Here is a 21749-nt window from a genome sequence, read left to right as displayed (position 1 = left end):
ACGTAGATGAAACAAATATCAAGTATTTTATCATCTTCTTTTCTATCACCAAAGTTGTGAACAGCTCACTAATCACTCAGCAGTATTCATGTTTCAATACAATCGTTGTTACACTAATAGATGATGTTGTAGGTTAATTAATCTGTTCATTAATATGTAGTTGATGAAAGGTGGTTTTGGAGAAGTCTGTGTCTCCAGGAGTTAAAGAACTCAGAATAAATAAAATCAGTTTCTGTGTAAATATGGTCGTTCTACAACAAAGGCTCAATCTGAACGAGTGTTAACTTCAATCACCTTCATCTATTTATCTAAAAACACTGTACAAGTGTAAGTTAAGGAGCTGCTGGGTAAAATCAGAAACTTGATGTTTAAACATCTTTACAGAATCAGTAGAGAAGTTTACTGACCTTGGTTTGTTGTGCAGCACAGCAGTGAGATCACAACTGAAGAAATAAAAAAATAAATAATGTTATGAGAGTTGGAGATAGAAATGAATTCATGGTAAATAACTGGAAACACACTTTTCTACTGGTTATTTCAGTGTAATCATCATGAATCAGAGTCAAACACATGCAGTTCTGCTCAAACAGCTGGAGACTTTTTGAAGTTGACATGAGATCAGAGAATTTCAGCACTTTCTGCCTGATCAGCAGGTTTTGTATTATTCTTAATTATTTTGATTTCTTGATGATCAGTACCTGAAGTCAGAGTGTATGAAACATAAAGAACCAACCTGAACTGAACTTGAGTTGGTTCGGGTTTGTTATCTTGCTAACTAGCATGTTGGTAAGATATTTATCTAACTTACTGTGAATACAAAGAAGTCGAGTTTAAAGTATAGGTTTGGTTTTAGTAAATACATGAAATTTAATGTATTTTAATGTTTAAATTATTGCAAATCTACAATTTTACAATTTGTTTCTTTTCGTATAATTCAATGTCATGAAAACAGATGGATGGATGTGTAAATTTTAAAACAACCTTCTAACATGTCATCGATCTTTAGGTCTGTGGTAATTAGACATGTGTTTCCAAATAATTACTGAAGCTTTTACTTACTTACTTACTTTGTGTTCTTATACAAGAAGTACCAAACTAACCTCCATATTACTTCAATTATTATTCAGTTAGTTTATTAGAGCTGAAATATTATGGCTATTACTTTAACTTTGTAATAGTTTAATGTGAAGTGCTGTTCAAAATGTTCATATCAGTGTAACAGCAAAGACGTGTGTAACCTTTAATGCTGATCAATTAAATTTTAACAATATTAATTTAATATTAATAAAAGTTATAATTTACTACGTAGGGGAAAAAAATGATCTGACCAAATTTCTGACCAAAGTCCTGTTGTTTAAAATGCTTCTTTACCGTGATCCACATTGTCAGAAAATAAATTACTCTATTATTATCTTTCTTGTTAGTTTACATTTTAAATCCTCCATTTTTCTTTGTTTCCTTTTCTCTAAATAATGAGTAAGATGTTCTCTCCACATTCACAGTAAATAAAATCATTTAATAACATATCTTGTACTCACAGAGCAGCCACTGAAGAGCTGTTTGGTCCATTGTTACACTTGGTGATGTGAGATCATCAACACGTTTGGTCAGAGCAGTTAGTTTTACTTCCTTCCTCTTTGTATTTGAGTATGTAGAAGTGTAATTTCCGTTCCAGCAGTTCACAGGAGAGAGCACATTTAGTTTTTATGTTAAAATCTCACAGATAAACCATCAGCACTGAGCCAATATGTTGTTAGAGGCCTTGTATAAACATCTTCCACCAAACAGAATACAGTCACAGGATTATCTTAGCATCATCTTAAGAATCATCTTATGAGATTCAAGATTCAAAAAAGTTCATTAATCACATGTGGGAATTATTTAACATTCACATTTATCTGTTTTTGTTTGTTTTTATTATTCTGTTTTATGATTTGTTTTTAAAGAGTTGTTGGTTTATTTGTATCTGATCAACAACACACACACAAAAACTGTAAGATCATAAACAGCGTGGATGCTGCAGAGGTGAGAAACTTCACAGGAAATACTTCAGTACTGAATGTCTCAGGTTATGAGCCTGTAACACTGTTAATTCTGTTTCAGTAATTCTGAAATTCACTCCAGGTGCATTTTAAGGGTCAAAGATTTCTTTGAGTTCATGGTGTTTTGCAACATACTGTGAAGTTCTGTGTATTTAGATGTAAAGTGCACAATAAACTCCTGCAGCTTGAAATCAAATATCTTTATTGATGCAGTTCCTGCAAATATAGCAGCATAAAGAGAGATGGTCACATGACGACCAGAGCTCTGTAGCTTCAGTCTTCACGTTGTCTGTTCTCCTTCTTAGTATTGTTGCTATAATGTAAAAACACATACTGACCCAGACATTAACACCCAGATCCACTAATCTACCACTATTTATTTAATGACTCTTACTGTTCACATAAAACAGGGGTCTCTAACTCTATTTACCTGGGGGCCGCATGAAGCAGAGTCTGGGTGAGACTGGACTGCATCAGGTTTTCCTTAAATCAGTTTCTTTTTATTTTTTAATACAAAATAAATAAAAACTTAAAAAATCAATAAGAAAATAAAAAATAATAATAATAACAATGAAATAATAATAATTATTAGATATTATATCTGCTGTATTCAGATTCAGATGTCTGTATCAACAGTTCTTTAACCTTTAACCTTGTTCAGCATCCTGCTCTCAACAACCTGATTATCTCCTGAACTTTGATCCTATCACTCATCAGGTTGTATTCATGAAGCTTTTTGAGGATGAAAGTGGCTCCTAGTGATAAAATAATTTACAAATTCTTAGAATAATGATGTTTTACGATAATTTCCTTTAAAGTTAAAACTAGTAAAGATGTGATTGACAAAACATCTTAGACCTTAAAAGAACTAAGGTGAAATATTGTTGGGAGTAGAGAGGAGAACTTTTAAGAAGTTTGTTAAGAAGAGAACAAAATGGTTGAAGGACAGAGATTTAATTAAATTAATATTAATTTAAGTCACAGCACTGACTGGGATCCACTAAATGCTGCAGGAACCTCCATCATGGGGACGAACTAAACTCTAAACTTGTTCTTAATCCCACCAACGACACCACAGTCGATATCAACCAACCAGTCCAAACACAGTCTCAACACTAACTGAACCACTTAAACCTAAAAGTGAACAGAACCATCAGTTCTCACACTCACAGCACAAATCATAAAGTCCAAGCAGCCACTTCACTCAGATCATTACAATACATTTAATGATCAACCAATCACAGCGTTTAAAACAACGTGTCATCAATAGCAACAGGGTCAAACACAGCTCCTCACTCAGATTACAGCTGTTGTCCTTAAAGTTAGTGGTGCAGTTGGTGAAGTGGTCGCCCATCAACTCAGGGCCGGTAGTTTAAGACACAGCTCCTCTTAGACACATGTCAAATGTCTCTGTACAAGAGACTGAACCCCCAAAATCCACAGACACGGAGGCTGAAGAAGCCTGAATAAAAGAAAAGGAAATAAAACTGTCAGAACTAAATGTGGTTTATGTCTCTTTCTGTATTGTTCATATAAACTGGAATGTCTTTAAATTCAACTGTTGTAAGAAGTAAATGAAGTAAAGGACGTCTTGTTCCATTAAATCTTTTATATCCACACACAGAGACACGTGATCATAAAGGTCACTGAAACTAAAGACACAAGATTTGTCACTGATGAATAAAAACTTTCCTTCTGAACTGTTTCAGTTCTTGTAACATGGAGACTCTTTGTCTCGTGTTTATCAGTGTAAAACAACATTTCTGCTTTATTTAAATACTTCAAACTACAGCAACACGTCAAGATGTTCTGAGGAATCAGGAAACTAAAAGTCATGTACACAGAGAGATGAGAGTAAAAATACTGTGAGTATTCTCACTGACTGTTGTACTGACTCAGTGATAAAACATTGATAAAATATTTAAGCTGCTCATTTGGAAGTAAAAACAGTTTTATTTTAAATAACCTCCAACAGAAAGACAGATTCAAGAAATAGGATCTTTTTTTTTTCTCAAACCCTCTGACATATTAATATGGAACCAGATGATGAGTAAATCCACATTAATGACAAGACAATGTTTGAACAGTGGTAAAAATACATTCAATACAGTTTATACAGTAGAACATGTGTATTCACATTAAATCAGCCAAGTTTAGTTGATTAATTAACTGATATAAAACTATACACACTTTAATAAATTAACACTTTAATAAACCAGGTTTTGTATCTTCTCCTAATGTCCATTAGTAAAGTTCCTGCTCTGACCTGAGTAGATTAGGATATCAGGTATTAATGAGGAAGTGAAACAGTGGAGGATGGAGGAGACACAGTTCAACTCAGTGTTTGTTGAATTCTCCCAGTGAACAACAACAGGACTCATATCTGATCAGTGGTTTCAACATTGAACTCTTTCTACCTGAATGGTCCCAGAGAAACACAATAAACCAGGTTTTCTTCAGTGTCCTGAATCCGTGGGACCTCTGGAGAAACTGTCTCTGCTTCAACAAACTGTCTGCAGCTCTGTGCTGTGAGTCAACGAGGAGGTTTGAGTTGGATTAGACAGAAACTGAAGACAAACTAAAAACATGTGGAACAGAGTTCAGTTTTCATTTTTACTTTACCAGTCACAGAAGCAGCAGTTTGACCACTTTACATCTCTGGATGGAGTTTGGTGAAAAAGACCAAACTGTCACTTCTGTTCTCCACATTTTAACAGAGTCCCAAATATTTGATAGACTTTATAGTTTTAGTTTTCTACAAAGTCTCTGTTTTATCATTGTTGTTTAAAAGGAGCAGGAGAAGAAGATTCAGCAGCAGAGTCAGTTTAGACTGTTTGAAGTTCAGTTCTTTGTTCAGGAGGTTGTTGGTATGAAGACTGGTCTGTGGATCCTCTTTGTTTTTTATAGAACAAAAATCCAACAACAACAACAAGAAACAAAACAAGTACAACAGGTACAACTACAACAATTAGTGTGGTGTTTCCTCCACCCTTGTTGGTACCTGCAGATGAGAAGCAGCAGTGACTCAGCAGGTGTCAGGTAGGTGATGAGTGAAGAACACAACAGAACACAATCTGCACTTCACTGTTGGGAAGATGATAAGAATATTAGAATTTTTGATTGATTGTAATCATTTTTGAATAAGATGAACTCTTATGATGCTTTATACCAACAGGAAGTCACAGACTACACAGTGTTGGTGTGTGCTGGTGTTTATTTGAGTCAATCCATTTTGTGAATGTGTCTCCATTTTCTTTTCTCTTTTGACAGGAACTCATCAGGCAGATTTCAATTTCACTCATTTCATAATAAAAAATACAGGTTTTCTGTAATGTTATATTTACACCATGTGTAGAAGAAGACAGTGAAAACCAAATCCAGCAGACAACAGCTGTATGACTGTTGTTTACTGTCTGGTTATTTCTACACGTTGAAAAGATCTTAGAAAAAAGATGCAGGACACTCACTGATTCAGGAGACATCAGATGAATCAGCAGGAGCTGAGTTTGGACTCTGTCGTGTTCTCTTCAGTTTTCTAAAGAACATAAAACCAAGAACAAGAACAAGAACAGTAACTGAGAGACCGACAGCCAGTCCAACGTGTCCTCTGCTGTTTCTGTCCTCGTGTCCTCCACTCTTTCTTCCATCCTTGTCTCCTCCATCCTTGTTTCCTGTAGATGAGAAGCAGCAGTGAGTCAGCAGGTGTCAGGTAGGTGATGAGTGAAGAACACAACAGAATCCATTTCCTCTTCAAACTCCTGTCAGACATTATCTACTGCACTTTGATCCCATCACTCATACCAGCTGTTTTCTACAAAGTCTCATCAACACCAACATCTGATCTGTGATGTTTCACTCTCACATCAACAACCAGGAAGCAGCTTCAACTCTGATCCACACACACACACACATACACACACACACACACACACACACACACACACACACACACACACACACACACACACACACACACACCCACACACACACACACACACACACTAACTCACCTGGTTCAACTGTCAGGTTGATGGTGTTGATGGGGTCACTTTCTAAAATGGATCTCTTCCTGTGGTTTGTTCTTCTCTGGACGACACGACACTCATACGTTCCACTGTCATTGAATGTCACATTCCTCAGAATCAGATCCACACACACACACACACACACACACACACACACACACACACACACACACACACACACACACACACTAACTCACCTGGTTCAACTATCAGGTTGATGATGCTGATTAGCTGAACATCTTGTCTATGTCCAACATAACACTCATATGTTCCAGTATCATTGATGTTGACGTTCTTCAGAATCACAGACACGTCTCCGTCCTTCATCTCTGGATCTTTCAGCTCCACTCGACCACGATAACATTCAAGCTGGTATTGGATGACCATGCTGCCATCTCTGAAGTAGTAAACATACTTCTCTGACTTCAGGTCAGGTTTTCTCCACTTTATAAGTTCAATGGAAACTTTTCTGGGATCCTGACACTGAAGAGTGACGTCTTCTCCAGGTTCAGCTTTAATCTCATATTGTTCTGAAGAAAAAAATTAAAAAACATCAGAAACAAAAGTCAGTGATAAAGTTCTTTAGGAAATATTTTCATATTCATCACTTCTCTAAACATTTCTACAGTCTAATCACTTCACTACTACAGTAGCTAAACACTGAATTCACCACAGAACATGATCTGAAATAAAGAGAGATGAGGTTTAAGAAGTCTGCTGTGAATTATCATCATCATGTATAAAAAAGGACAGAAGTTAAGTATCAGAGGGGGTTGTTCATCAGTTTCATCTGTTTGCTGTTAAACTCAACAGGTATTTCACTAACTCAGGACATTTTAACTGTTCTACTCTTGATATTCACCTGTTCTACTGAACATGACAGTCGCTGTTTGCTCTGCAGTGATCACATGTTTCTCTACACAGCTGTTCTCATTTTCTGACACTGATCATTAAACCAAAAGTGAATTTAAAGCATTTCTTAGACAAACTAAAAGATTTGCTGCTGCCTGCTGGATCTTTATTATACAACGTTCACTGAACCTCACACGTCGTCTTCAACAGACCTGTGTAACATTAAACATCTACTAACAGTTCTGATCTCCCTCTTCAACATATACTTTATACTTTATACTGTAAAAATGTGTTTTATTTGTATTTTAACATCAACTGTAGTAATGAGGAAGTTAAGCTGCACTGAACAGAGACAGGGTGTGGTCAGTTATTGAGCAGGTTTGTTGGTTACAGTTAGTTTTCATCAGGGTGTTACTAAACCCTAAATTGACACCGGGATGTGGTTTCTGTTTGTTCCCCGATTTCAGTAAGAAAACAAAGTTTTTATTGAACCGTAAACCCGACTTCCTCTCTTACAGCCTACCTTCAGCAGCAGCGTGTTGAAGCAAACATGTGATCAGAAAAAAGAATAAAATCCACTGTGAAGACGTCATCTTTACATTTTCTGATACTGTTACTGTTAATTTTACTGATGTGATTTAAAATAAATTTCTCCCCTCGTATGAATCTAAAAGTTTTCCTGCTTCCGATTCTTCTTCCGTATTAAACGAAATACTAGTGTGTCTGTATTAACACATGCGCACTAGTGTTTCTGCGCACTAGTGTTTCTGCGCACTAGTATTTCTGCGCACTAGTGTTTCTGCGCAGGTCCTCGTTTACTCACTCTTCCTGCTCCGTAGACTACGATGATACAAATATAAATGTTTTTTGTATCTTTATTAACAGATATTGAAGTTTCTAAGTATTTAATTAGTTTGTTGTTTTTGATCAATAAGTTCTGAACTCTGAATGAAGTCTGATGCTACAACTTAATACTTTGTGAAGAGTTTTTAAAAACTACTTTATTTATATAAATTCAATTTTACACTTTTTTACTTTTTTACTGTGTGGATATGAAATTTTAAAAACTATCTTGGAGCACACAGGTGATTTAACTATCAAGCTCCTCTCCTGTGAACCAGCTCCCAGTTCAGGTTCTGGAGGCAGACACCCTCTCTACATTTAAGACTAGACTTTAAACTTTCCTTTTTTATAAATCTTATAGTTAGAGATGGATCAGTGACTCCAGACAGGTCTGCTTCAGGCCTGGCTGGAACTTTTCCACCACCTTCACCATTAAAGTGAATTAAATTTGATGTGGAAATTGGAAACACTGTTTTAACTTCACCTGCAAACTCTTAAACTCTCTACTAACAGAAACATACAGCTCCCACTTTAATGGAACATCTAAAGAGCATCAGTAATAACATTAATTCTTACCTTAGACTTCATGATGAGGAGGATGGTTCCTTTAGCAAAGGAAAAAACAAAAGACTCATAATCTCCATGTTTCTAATGTAGGATATACAGACAGAAGAACATCTGTCACTGCTGCTGAAACATTTAACAGTGTAAGTAACAAATAAGAACAAGAAGTAAAAACACCTTTCTTGAGAAACAGGAATCACAGAGCTGATGTCTCAATCATCTACACAGCACAACACTTCATGTTCAAGATGTCTCAAGGTCTGTCTCACAGTCTGAATCCATCAACATGTAACATCAGAATGTATGAAATGGGAATTTTAATGCAGTTCAGTGTAAAATCACAGGATAACATTTGTACTTCACAGTAAATAGCATCAAATCTTCATCTTTGCTGTTAAACAACAACTTTTATAATCCTCATTATTATTATCCATCACTTCTGTAATGTCCTTATCTACAAAGATGTTCTCTCTTCTCAGTTTGAGGATCTTAAATCTAAAGACGGTGAATTACCAAAGTGACTTCAAAGAACTAGAGACGACTGAGAAACTGATGAATCACCTCAGTCTGAACAGAAACAAGGAAATAACTGTCTTTACCAGCAGGTGGCAGCAGTTTGTGTTCATCCTCTAAAATAAAGAGCAGATAAAGGATCACAGATATAGAAACTGTTTTTATATCACTCTCTCACCACAGACAGTTCACAGTTACTGCTAAGAGAGAATTGGTCTGAGAATAAGTGATTGACTCTGTGGTCCATTTATCCTCTTTATATTGAGTCACTAAGCTGAACAGCCAATCAGAGTGGTCTATTTCTCTGACATGTCTGCTGCTGATTCATCATGCTGAGCCTGCTGAAATGTCTCTAATTAGAGTCTGACTAGTGGGTCTCCACACTTCAGAAAAATGTTCTCCCATTCTTCAGTGTGATCAGTTTAGAGAAGTTTACTTACCTTTAAAATGTGCTTTTAAAATCCAAACAGGTCCTCACAAAAAAACTACAGTTTGTTTTTTATTGTTGTAAATACGTTATGAACTAATCTATTCTAGATCCCCTAGTTCACTTTAACCACCACAGATAAAAGTCCAACTCAACCTTTGTCTGATTCTAACCTGAAGAATAAAACCAAACCTTCAACCAGTCCTTCAGGTATTAATGGACCAGTTCAAAAAGTTCCCACTACACTGGTTTAGAATCAAAAACATTTCTAATAAATATCACTTTACAAACACACAGAGCTGAGAACAAACCTGTCCAGGGTGTACCCCACCTCTGGCCCAATGACAGCTGAGGTAGGCTGCCTGCCTGATCCACACTCACTAACTCACCTGGTTCAACTGTCAGGTTGATGGTGTTGATGGGGTCAGTTTCTAAAATGGACCTCTTCCTGTGGTTTGTTGAAGCAGTCTGTGTGTACACTTTATGAATATCTGTCAGTGAGTAAAAACCTCATCCATCCTATTTATATAACTCCACCTGTTGAAGTCTTTACCAAAGCCATCAGGAAACACTTGTTATGGGAACAGAAGAGGTGAAGCACCTTTATGTACAGAGGTAAAGAGGGGTACCAAAAATTTTATCCAGCTGAGTACATACTGACACCAAAGACAGAAAGATGTCATGGTAGAAAGCACAACACACACAGGAGAAGTGTTTTATTAAGTGACCAGTTGAACCAGGTTTAAAATTTATTTTCAGTAAATTCAGTTTCATAAATCCAACCTCAGTTACCAAACTGTTTGATCCTGACTCAACAACAGGATACCTTACAGGTAATTAAAATCCTGGGTAGATCCCAAAAATGACTGATGTTGTGTTGACAATACTCATAAATTACTCTCTGTAGAGTTTTACAGTTTGTTTTGTCTCTAGTCATCAGAAACTGATTTATACCAGGAGATCTACAGTCTCTGTCATCAAAGTTCACAGATTTGTACTGATTAACCAGACAAGACGGTGATCTGCCACCTACCTGGAGGTGAGAGGCAGCTTTTAGTACAGAAAACTCTGCAGTAACGTAGGTTTCAATTCAGTAAATACTGACAATACCATCAGGACCAAGCAGCTGAACCTGGGACTAGTGGACAGTGTCTCTATGTCCTGAGCCACACTTGGAAGACTATGATATGATTTGAAGCCAAATATGAACCTGGAACTACAGCAGCATTACATGGACAGATAAACTTTAAAAGGTACAGTAGTAATATCAGCATGTCAGGTAGAAAAGGTAAAGTGCAATAATTTAATAATAACAAGACACAATAAAGCAACACGGACGACATAAGTAGGGAGTAGTAACACTAAAGAGACACGTGTGAAGGTTTCAATAATTATTAACAGTATGAACAATGAACCCCAAAATGACATTTATTAAGAAAAATGAAAGAACATACTCAACAAATACTCCAGGTCTAAGATGTATGTAGACAAATAAAGACACAAAGCAAAGGACTCCAGCAGGAGCAGGAGACGGGACCATGAGGTCAACAGGCACCAATCACCAACGAGCACTGGCTGCAGGAAATGTAAATAGACATGAGCAACATTAAACAGATGTTTTCTTCCCACGACTTCATGTTGAACAGTTTAACTTAATATCTAAACTGGTTTTGACTAGTTGACTTGTAAATGGTCACAGAACTATTTATTACATTTAAAGTCCATTAAATCTCATTTTCAGTGCAGCAGGTGAACTTCTATTTCTAAAATGAATAAACTTCAGTGTAACTATCATCTCACTAACGTAACAGTGAACTGGGATCAGAAGTGATACTCGGTGGTGACTGCTACGATGTCATCAAAGTCCTGGGTGGATGCTGATGTTGGTTCATTATCTGTCAGAGGAAATAATCAGAAACTTTAGATTCAGGTTATAGACAGTAAAAAAAAATCAACACGACATAAATAAAATGATAAAAACAATTATTAAGAACTACTATGATTGGCTGACTGATTGATTAGTGTTTGTGAGGTCAGTGACTGATTCAGAGTGTTACCTGTGGGTCTGTGTCGATATAAAGACACCATGAGGAGAGTGGAGATGAAGTACGGACAGAACACCACCAGGTGGAGGACCAGTCTGAACACAAGCTGGAGGGAGGTGGAGGCAGGAGGTTGGGTTGAAGAGGTAGGAGTTGCTGGTTGTGTAGAGGTTGGGGCAACAGTTGACAAGGGTGTTGTCGTAGTTGTAGTTTTACCTGTAGAGAGAATCCAGCTGTTCAGGTGAATGTGTGGATGAAATAAATGTTGAACTCAGAGTTTTCCTCCTGACCTGTGACAGAGATCCAGCTGGGTGGAGACTCTCCATGACTGCTGATGTGACACTTGTAGAGGCCTTCATCAGACTTGGTAACATGGTGGATGGTCATGTGACCTGTAGGCTCAGTCCTGATGAGGGAGCCATCTTTATAGAAATCAGCTGGGAGCTTGGAGGGAGGGCTCTTTGTTTGACAGTGCAGAGTGACATCATGTCCCTCCATCACAGGGAGGACAGGACTCTGCAGGATCACTGATCCACCTCAACACAGAGACAAACTACAGCATTTCATCCATTTCCACACAGACTCATCAACACTAACTCCACAGTCTGATCTTACCAGAGACAGTGATGTTGATGATGCTACTGGTTGATCCCTCTCTGGACTCACACCAGTAAACTCCACTGTCCCATGTGAAGATGTAGTTGATCTTACAGGAAGAACCAGCTTGTTGTTCTCCCCAGTCAGCTCCACACTCAGCTCTATTGTCTGTGGTTGTGTTCCTCCTCAGTGTCCATCCAGCAGAGCTGTCGTCCTCCTCACAGCTCAGAGAGACAGATTCTCCTTTAAACAGCTGAGATCTGCTGGGACTCACAGTCAGACAGGCTGAAGGGATAAAAGATTTAGAAAATACAACATCATTTCAGGAAAACTGAAGCACAATTTCTACGTCTCATGTCAACATGTTCTATATTTTACAGGGTTCTACTACAGATCTCCTCAGTTAATTTGTTGACTTAGTCAACAGCACAGATCTTGTCAAACTCAGTTCAACAATCATTTATTGATTCTTTTCCAATAAAGTAATTTACTAAGATCCTAAACACTGAACTGTGTGAACAATCAGTCGTCACATCCTCCTCACTAACATGTCTCCCAGTCTTTCTCAGACACAACCAGTGAGTTTCATACTATGACACAAGTTTACTGACCTTGGTTTATTCTGCAGCACAGCAGTGACATTGCAGCTAAAGAGAAACAAGAGGCTCATTGAGTTTAGAGCAGTCACAGAGTTACATTCAATACAGTAGAACAGTTATACAGTGATATGTTCATTCTAAATTGATTTTTATATAACGATACATGATTCATTTAAAGGAAACCCAATTTCCAACAGTCACATCCCAGTAAGGAGGGACTGGGCCTGAATCCTCTGGGTACTAATATTTCCCCCCATGTCTAAAATCTCTGAGTTGTCCTTAATTACATTTTCATCAGTGGGACTAAACATTATCTAGAATTTAGTGACTGACTGAAGCTGTTTGCTTTTCTAGCTCAGATCAGTTTCATGCGTTTCTCTTCCTGTATTGTCGACACATCTGTCAGTCACAGCAGCTACGTTTGACTTTCTCTAGACTTGAAGCTGTTCACTTTCCACTCTAGTATCTAATCTTCATTGTCCAACGTGCCACATATGCTGAACATGTAATTATTGAATCAGAACATGTTGTACTTACAGAGTAGATACTGAACAGATGTTTGTCCCATCATACACTTGGTGGTCTGAGATCAACATGCTGTGAAGTATTCAGTCAGTCCGAGGTGTTAAAATGAGGTGTTTCCTGTGTTTTCTCTGTTATAGTTTAGAGGAAAGTTGTTGCAGACTGTGATAACAGTTGCTCTGTGAGCATTTAGCTGTGAAATTCATTCATTTCCTTGAACTTTACTCAGACTGATTTTTAATCTGTTGTTACTCTGAGCAGGAAGTTCAGGGGTCAACATACAACTCTAAAACCCACTGAATACAACACGGTTTACAGATACATCAACAGGCACAGTACTTCAATTAAAAATGAAATAATCCAAGTATCAGTGTGTACACACAAACAGAAATACGTTAATGATGTTTGAAATGTGAACCAGTCTGGATACTATCTACAAAATACTGGGTCTCACTCTGACTAAAGAGTCCATCCAGACTCTGTACAACACACCAGACCTCTGTCACCCTTTGACAGAAGAAAGAGTTAATATTCATTAAAATATTATATTCAGTGTGGATAGTCAGAGTGTAGGGAGTTAAAAACCATTTACTACAAATCCACCAAAGAACCAACATTACAAACAGGGGACAAAGAAAATAACTTCAAAACAGTCCTGTAAGAAGAGAAGTTAAAGAGCAGCCTGGTTCAACTAGGACTGCCTGATTTAAATAGAGGGGGAGGCCCAACCAGATTCAGTGCTGCGCTGGTGTGAGTGCCCAGTTCATAGTGGATCCCAACAGTAAGAAGTACAAGAAACAAGCAGGTACAGTTACGTTGGAATATATAAAAATGATTATGACTAAAACTAAACTTAGTGGCAACACTGCACAGACCTAAGAACTGACACTGAAAGTAAGAGAGGTTTGTAATAGTACACGTAAGGAACTATTTTGAAGCAGGTAGATCATAGTGTCCTTCACCCCGATGTTTGGCCTGTAGGCAAACAGCAGCGGGTCCATCGTAGTGCTGATCACAGAGCAAAGGTGGCGGAGGATGAGCCTCTCCATGGTCTTCATGAGGTGGAAGGTCAAGGCTACTGGGTCTGTAGTGGTTTGGCTCTCTAGCGTGCATTGTCTTAGGAACTGGCATCACACAGGAGGTCCTCCACAGCTCAGGGACCATCTCCAGACTCAGGCTCAGGTTAAAGACGTACGTGACCTCACAGAGCTGGTCAGCACAGTTTCTGAGCAGGCTGATGCTGTCAGGACCTGCGGCTTTCTGATCTTTAGCCGCCTCAGTTCTCTCCTCATCTGATCTGCTGTTAAGGAGAGGGGGGTGGAGGCAGGGGGGCACACATGGGCTGTTTATGGAGGGGGGTGATGTGGAGTGATTTGAATTGGAATTGACATGCGAATCAGGACAATGATCCTAATCATCAAAGTAAATCTACTGCAGAATGACTTCTTCCTGTGTTTCACATGTTATTCTGTAGACTTCTCTTTGCTGTGTGTTGTCATGATGCTGAACACTCTGGTCTCACCCATTCTGGGTTTGACAAGTCCCATTCTGGTGAGAAGGTGGAGGTGGTGGAGAGGTACAAATACCTGGGAGTTCACCTGGACAACAGACCGGACTGGAAATACAACACAGAGGCTGTATACAGGAAGGGACAGAGTCAGTGTGTTTCCTCTCCAGCAGATGGCAGAATAGAGCTTATTTAGTTTATATTAACACACACATGCCTCCAGTAGCTCCTGTGATAGACTGCTGACCTGTCCAGGGTGTACCCCACCAATCACCCAATGGCAGCTGGAATTGGCTCCAGCACAGTTTTACTTACTGATAATTAGATAATAAGATGATAAATGTACGGATATATGGATGTCTTAACAGAGGACATGAGGTTGGCTAGTGTTAGGGTAGAAGATGCCCATGATAGAGTTAGGTGGAGAAGGATGATTCGCTGTGGCGACCCCTGATGGGAAAAGCCGAAAGAGAAGAAGAAGATGATAAATGTACTTACAGCATCCAACAAACATAAAGACATTGACCATAAACACTGAAGTAAATCTACTACAGAATGGCTTCTCAGACAGAGTCCAGACCTCAACCCACTAGAGATGCTGTGGAGTCACATGAAGAGAGACATTCACACCAAACCTCCTCAGAATATGGCTGATCTGAAGCAGTTCTGTAGGAACCAATGGTCCACAGTTCCTCTTGGATATGGTGCAGGTCATCTACGGCAGTCTGTTAGTGTGTACGGCTGTGGACTGATCCACTGCTCAGTCACAGAGTCACAGAAGATCTTGGAAATAGGTCTCTGGAAGAAGAACGTTCAAGTCTTCACAGTGTGATGATGTCAGGAGCCAGAATGAAACCAGAAACACAACATTTTACACTTTCACACTTTCTGTTGTTGCTATTGTAAAACCTGCATAAGGTTTGTGGGGCTGCAGTTGGTGAAGGAGCAGTGGACAGTTTCTGTGAGTCTCTGCTTCCTGCCTCGTATGGACCTTGGGTTCAGTGACTCAGATTCAGTAACATGCTGAATCTGATTCTTTTCCAAGATGGCGCTGCAGGAGCAGCAGCTAGTTACGGCAGCTCTCTCTTCTCTTTTTCCTTTTCTATTCTTTTCTATTGTTTCTTGGCCCGCCTTACGGGCCTTCTTTTATGTGGTCACTGCCTTTTGCAAGTCTGCACATAGGGGGACCAATTTTATTACTTTTGTGTTTTGTTTTTCATTGTTTTTTAACTTTTTTGGGAGTGCATCGGCAGATCCCCTCAGCTTCGCACATGGCTCCATTGTTTACTCCAGGGATCAGCTGTTAACTCTGCACGGCCCTGCACCTCTCTACAACGAAAGACCTGAGGTTCCACCTGAAATACGGAGGAAACGGAGGGGCTGCAGAGCAGGACGAAGGCTTCGGGAGAGGAGATGGAGGTACAAACCATACTTTCCATCCATCATTATGGGAAACGTCCGTTCCCTCACCAACAAGATGGACGAGCTGACGGCGCTGACCCGGCTACAGCAGGAGTACAGGGAGTGTAGCCTCATGTGTTTCACTGAGACGTGGCTGAATGAATCGACGCCGGACTCTGTGGTCGCCCTGGATGGATTCAAACTGGTTCGGGCGGACAGGAGTTCGGGAGACAGTGGTAAGAAGAAAGGAGGAGGACTGGCGGTGTTTATTAACGAGAGATGGTGCAACCCGGCGCACGTCTCTGTTAAGGAACAGCTTTGCACCCGTGACATCGAGGTTCTCGCTGTGGGCATTCGGCCGTTTTACATCCCGAGGGAGTTTTCTCATGTTATAGTGTTTAACGTGTACATCCCTCCATCGGCCGACGCAGCGGCAGCCTGCGAGCGACTCCACGGAGCGGTGACGCCATGCAGACCCGGCACCCGCAGGCGCTGCTTCTCATCAGCGGGGACTTCAACCACGCCTCGCTCTCCTCCATTCTCCCCACTTTAACTCAGTATGTTAAGTGCCACACCAGGGAGAACAAGACGCTGGACTTACTGTATGCGAACGTTAAGGACGCATACGACTCCAACCCCCTCCCCCCACTCGGCCGCTCTGATCACAACCTGGTGCATCTGCTTCCTGAATACAAATCCAGGGTGAGAAGAGAACCACCCCAGAAGAAGTCAGTGAGAGTGTGGACTGATGAGGCCAGTGAGAGATTGAGAGACTGTTTCCAGACCACGGACTGGGAGACACTCTGCAGCTCTCATGGAGACGACATCGACAGCCTGACCCACTGCATCACTGACTACATCAACTTCTGTGTAGAGAACACTGTACCAACTCGGAGGGTGTGGTGTTTCTCCAACAGCAAGCCCTGGGTGAACCCTGAGCTGAGAGCCCTACTGAAGGAGAAGAGGAGGGCTTTTATTTCAGGGGACAGAGAGGAGCAGAAGAGAGTTCAGCATGAACTCAAATACAAAATCAGACAGGCCAAGAACAGCTACAGGAGGAAGCTGGAGGAGCGGCTGGAGAACAACAACGCTCGAGATGTGTGGAGAGGCCTAAAGACCATCACTGGCCACGGACAGAGAGCAGGCACGGTGGCATCTGATGAAGATCAGGGCTTGGCCAATGAGTTAAACCTGTTCTTCAACAGGTTTGACTCCAGCCCTCCCCCTCCCACTTCACACATCTCCAGTACAGCAGCTACACCCACCCCCACGCACTCTCACCATTTCACACCACCCCCATCCACAACCATCCCATCTCTGCCCCCCACCTCCACCCCCCTTTGCCTCACTTCTAATCAGGTGAGGAGAGAACTGAGGCGACTTAAGACCAGGAAAGCTGCAGGTCCAGACGGCATCGGACCCGGACTGCTCAGGGACTGTGCTGACCAGCTCTGTGAGGTGGTCAGTTACATCAGGACAGCTTTCTTTCACCTCAGAAATATTGCCAAGATAAGGAATATTTTGTCACTAAATGATGCAGAAAAATTAGTCCATGCTTTCATCACCTCTAGGTTGGACTACTGTAATGCCTTACTGTCTGGCTGTTCAACCAGGTGCATAAACAAGCTTAGTTAGTTCAGAATGCAGCAGCGAGAGTCCTCACTCGAACCAGAAGATACGATCACATCACGCCTATCTTATCTACACTTCATTGGCTCCCCGTGAAATTTCGCATTGATTTTAAAATACTACTTTTGACATTTAAAGCATTAAATGGTCTTGCGCCGCATTATCTAAGTGAACTGCTAGTGTCTTATGATCCACCACGCCTACTTCGCTCAAAGGATGCTGGCTGCCTGTCAGTACCTCGTATCCTAAAAACTACAGCTGGGGGCAGAGCTTTTTCTTACAAAGCCCCAAAGTTATGGAATAGCCTTCCAAATAGCGTTCGGGACTCAGACACAGTCTCAGTGTTTAAGTCTAGGCTGAAAACCTACCTATTTAGTCAAGCATTTGAGTAAATAGATCTGGGAAGGACTCATGGACGTAGAGCATTATGGTGAACTGGTATGTTTAGATGCTGTCTTCCCAACTCTCACTGATCACTCGGGTTTGTTGATGGTGAAGTGTTTGGTTGCTCTACATCCCAGTGCGCCCTCATGTCTGTGTTTTCTTCTGAACCCACCCTTTTAGTTAGGCTGTCATAATTAGTCCTGCCGGAGTCCCTGCTGCACTACACTAAATATACATTCACCTCAAACTTTATCTGAATGTGAATACAACTAACTGCAATCTCTCCTCTTCTCTCTCTTTCCCTCTCCCTCTCTCTTTTCCCTCTTCCTGTCTCTCTGTCGAGCTACACGTCATTCCACCCATTGCCCTCTGGACCTGTCTGACTCATCCTGATGCCCAACTTCTGGCTGGAGATCTCGTCGCCTGGATCCACCGTTTGCCCTTTGGGATGCGTTTGGAGACTGGATTGGTCACAAGCTACTATGATGTCGGTCCCGGCCTCGGCGGACGTCGGAAGCTGTTTCTTGGAGGTCTCGACTCAACGCTCGATAGTCAAGGAATGGAACTAGTCTGCCTGCAATAACTAACTGGACTCCATATTAACTTAAAGACTTTAACTGTTATACTGGACTGCTGCCTACACAGCATGTAATCACCCATATGAGGATGGGTTCCCTGTTGAGTCTGGTTCCTCTCAAGGTTTCTTCCTGTTGCCTTCTCAGGGAGTTTTTCTTGCCACTGTCGCCCTCGGCTTGCTCATCAGGGACAATCACATTATTATGACTCATACACATACACTGTTCATGTACTGTTCTTTGGTTGTGTAAAGCTGCCTTGTGACAATGTCAATTGTAAAAAGCGCTCTACAAATAAAATTGAATTGAATTGAATTGAATCTTCAACCTGAGCCTGAGTCTGGAGACGGTCCCGGTCCTGTGGAAGACCTCCTGTGTGGTTCCGGTTCCTAAGATGGTGCACGCTAAGGAGCCAAATCACTACAGACCAGTAGCCTTGACCTCCCACCTGATGAAGACCATGGAGAGGCTCATCCTCAGCCACCTTCGCTCAGTGGTCAGCACCGCGATGGACCCGCTGCAGTTTGCCTACAGGCCGAACATTGGGGTGGATGACGCTGTCATCTACCTGCTGCACCGGGCGCTGACTCACCTGGAGAATGCTGGAACCGCTGTGAGGGTCATGATCTTTGACTTCTCCAGCGCCTTCAACACCATCCGGCCAGCTCTGCTGAGAGAGAAGCTGGAAGGGGCAGGAGTGGACGGACGACTGGCTGCATGGACAACCGACTACCTCACCAACAGGCCACAGTATGTGAGGCTACACAACTGTGTGTCAGAGGTGGTGGTTTCCAGCACTGGGGCTCCTCAGGGGACGGTGCTCTCACCGTTCCTTTTCACCCTTTACACATCGGACTTCACGTACGACACCAGCAGTTGTCACCTCCAGAAGTTCTCTGACGACTCTGCCATTTTTGGCTGTGTGTCGGGGGGGAACGAGCTGGAGTACAGGTCAGTCATTGTGGACTTTGTGGACTGGTGTGAGCGCAACCACTTGTGCTTGAACACCAGTAAGACAAAGGAGATGGTGATTGACTTCAGGAGGAGAACACCACAACAGACACCGGTGAACATCCAGGGTTTGGACATTGAGGTAGTAGACAGTTTTAAGTACCTGGGTGTTCACCTCAACAAGAAATTGGACTGGACTCACAACACCGATGCCCTGTACAAGAAGGGCCAAAGTCGCCTCCACCTTCTGAGGAGACTGAGGTCCTTTGGAGTGTGCAGGCCTCTCTTAAGGACATTTTATGACTCTGTGGTAGCCTCTGCTATCCACTACGCCGTGGTCTGCTGGGGAGCAGGCAGCACAGACCGGGACAGAAAGAGGCTCAACAAGCTGGTCAGGAGGGCCAGTTCTGTCCTGGGCTGTCCACTGGACTCTGTGGAGGAAGTGAGTGAAAGGAGGATGTTGGCCAAGCTAACATCCATCATGGACAACACCTCTCACCCACTACATCGGACAGTGGAGGTGCTGAGCAGCTCCTTCAGTTGCAGACTGTTACACCCTCCATGTAGGAAGGAGCGGTTCCGCAGGTCATTCATTCCCACAGCTGTTAGACTGTACAATGCCAAAGTTTAAATATACATGTACAAAACCGGTCCATAGCCCATCTGACTGTATTGTTTTTACTTTATTTTATTTATTTTTTATTACGTATAACATATTATATATGTTAAGTCGTAATAGTGTATATAGTTGTAGATTCTCGTAAAATGTTTATTACTTTTGTATTTTTGCACACCCTCTCATTCTTTTTGCACATTGCTGTTGTTCTTTTTGCACTGACCTGCTGTAGCAATTGAATTTCCCCAATGTGGGATCAATAAAGAATATCTTATCTTATCTTATGCTACTGTTACATGTTACTGCAGAGATAATATGCTGCCATCTGCTGGCTGTTTCCAGTCTGCTCAGTCTGATCCTCTGACAGTGATTCAGTAGGAATTGGCCGTGAAGTGACACCACAAAATACTAGAAAACTCCCAAAGGGGTGTCTGTGGGTGGAGAAGTCCAGGACGGATGGTTTGATTCCTGGTTGGTCCTGGATCACAGAGGTTGTAGATTTGTTAAGTTGAATCCTTTAGACACTGTTCAAGTCCAGGTTCTTTGAACTAGTTTGATGCTTTTGATTCCAGCTCTGATCAAACCTGCATCAACATGTTCAACAGGTCAGAGAAGTTCCAAACATAAACCCTGCTCCTCATCAACATTACTGATAAAGACAGAGTCAGAAATCAAATATGAAGTCAAACTTTATTGACAAATGAAGTTTGACATATTTATGTAGAGTACAGCAAATTAAAAGCACCAGTAAATAAAAGAAGCTGCACACAACAAACAACAGTTTACAATAGTTAATGCAGATATAGAATTTAGTGGTTGGTAGAAGAAGAAGCTGTTTAGTTAGTTAGTTAGTTAGTTAGTTAGTTAGTTAGTTAGTTAGTTAATTAGTATGAATCCTGTCCTCTGTGACCTTTTCTATACAACAAAAAACAACTAAACTAGCAACAACAAGAGCAACAAGAGTAAGTGACACAGCAACTATAAGTCCAGTGTGTTCTCTCTTGTCTCCTCCATCCTTGTTGTTTCCTGCAAATGAGAGTCAGCAGTGAGTCAGCAGGTGTCAGGTAGGTGATGAGTGAAGAACACAACAGAATCCATTTCCTCTTCAAACTCCTGTCAGACATTATCTACTGCACTTTGATCCCATCACTCATACCAGCTGTTTTCTACAAAGTCTCATCAACACCAACATCTGATCTGTGATGTTTCACTCTCACATCAACAACCAGGAAGCAGCTTCAACTCTGATCCACACACACACACACACACACACTAACTCACCTGGTTCAACAACTCTCAGGTTGATGATGTTGATGGGGTCAGTTTCTAAAATGAAACTCTTCCTGTGGTTTGTTCTTCTCTGGACGACACGACACTCATACGTTCCAGTGTCATTGAATGTCACATTCCTCAGAATCAAAGACACGTCTCCATCCTTCTTCTCTCTGTCCTTCAGCTCCACTCGGTTCTTAAATGATTCATGTTCGTTGAATGATTCAGACCTACTGCCCCTCTGTAAAAAGACATATTCTGTCTCCAGATCAGTTCTGCTCCACTCCACAACTATAATACTGATGTTACTGTGAACTCCACATGGCAGAGTGACTGTGTCTCCAGGTTCAGCTGTGAGGTTTATCTGGTCTGAAGGAGAAAAAGAGGA

The 21749-nt window shown here is 41.1% G+C and overlaps 3 protein-coding genes across 3 annotated transcripts in view; all 3 read right to left on the bottom strand.

The window, feature by feature from the left end:
* The window catches only part of LOC117153056 (low affinity immunoglobulin gamma Fc region receptor II-like), a 3725-nt gene extending 3593 nt beyond the window's left edge, over window positions 1-132 (bottom strand). The window contains exon 1 of the mRNA XM_033326686.1: window positions 1-132. This exon is cut by the window's left edge and continues 469 nt beyond it. The gene's annotated coding sequence lies outside the window, so the exon portion shown is untranslated.
* LOC113168675 (programmed cell death 1 ligand 1-like) overlaps window positions 1-21749 on the bottom strand; it is a gene marked incomplete at its 5' end in the record, with an annotated part of 107065 nt that extends 85316 nt beyond the window's left edge. The window contains one exon of the mRNA XM_033326734.1: window positions 21371-21749. Coding sequence (XP_033182625.1) covers window positions 21371-21749 — 379 coding nt within the window. The remainder of the gene's footprint in view (window positions 1-21370) is intronic.
* On the bottom strand, window positions 4074-7626 carry LOC117153060 (CD226 antigen-like). Its single transcript, XM_033326700.1, has 3 exons — window positions 7443-7626; window positions 6265-6597; window positions 4074-5043 (listed from the first exon to the last, which is right to left on the bottom strand). The coding sequence occupies exons 1-3, from the start codon at window positions 7510-7512 to the stop codon at window positions 4868-4870; spliced, it is 579 nt and encodes a 192-aa protein (XP_033182591.1). The 5' UTR covers window positions 7513-7626; the 3' UTR covers window positions 4074-4867.

The sequence above is a fragment of the Anabas testudineus genome, chromosome 18, assembly GCF_900324465.2.
Source record: "Anabas testudineus chromosome 18, fAnaTes1.2, whole genome shotgun sequence".
Taxonomy (NCBI): Eukaryota; Metazoa; Chordata; class Actinopteri; order Anabantiformes; family Anabantidae; genus Anabas; species Anabas testudineus.
Note: the sequence above shows the minus strand (reverse complement) of the source record. Positions and strands in the feature narration are given on the sequence as shown.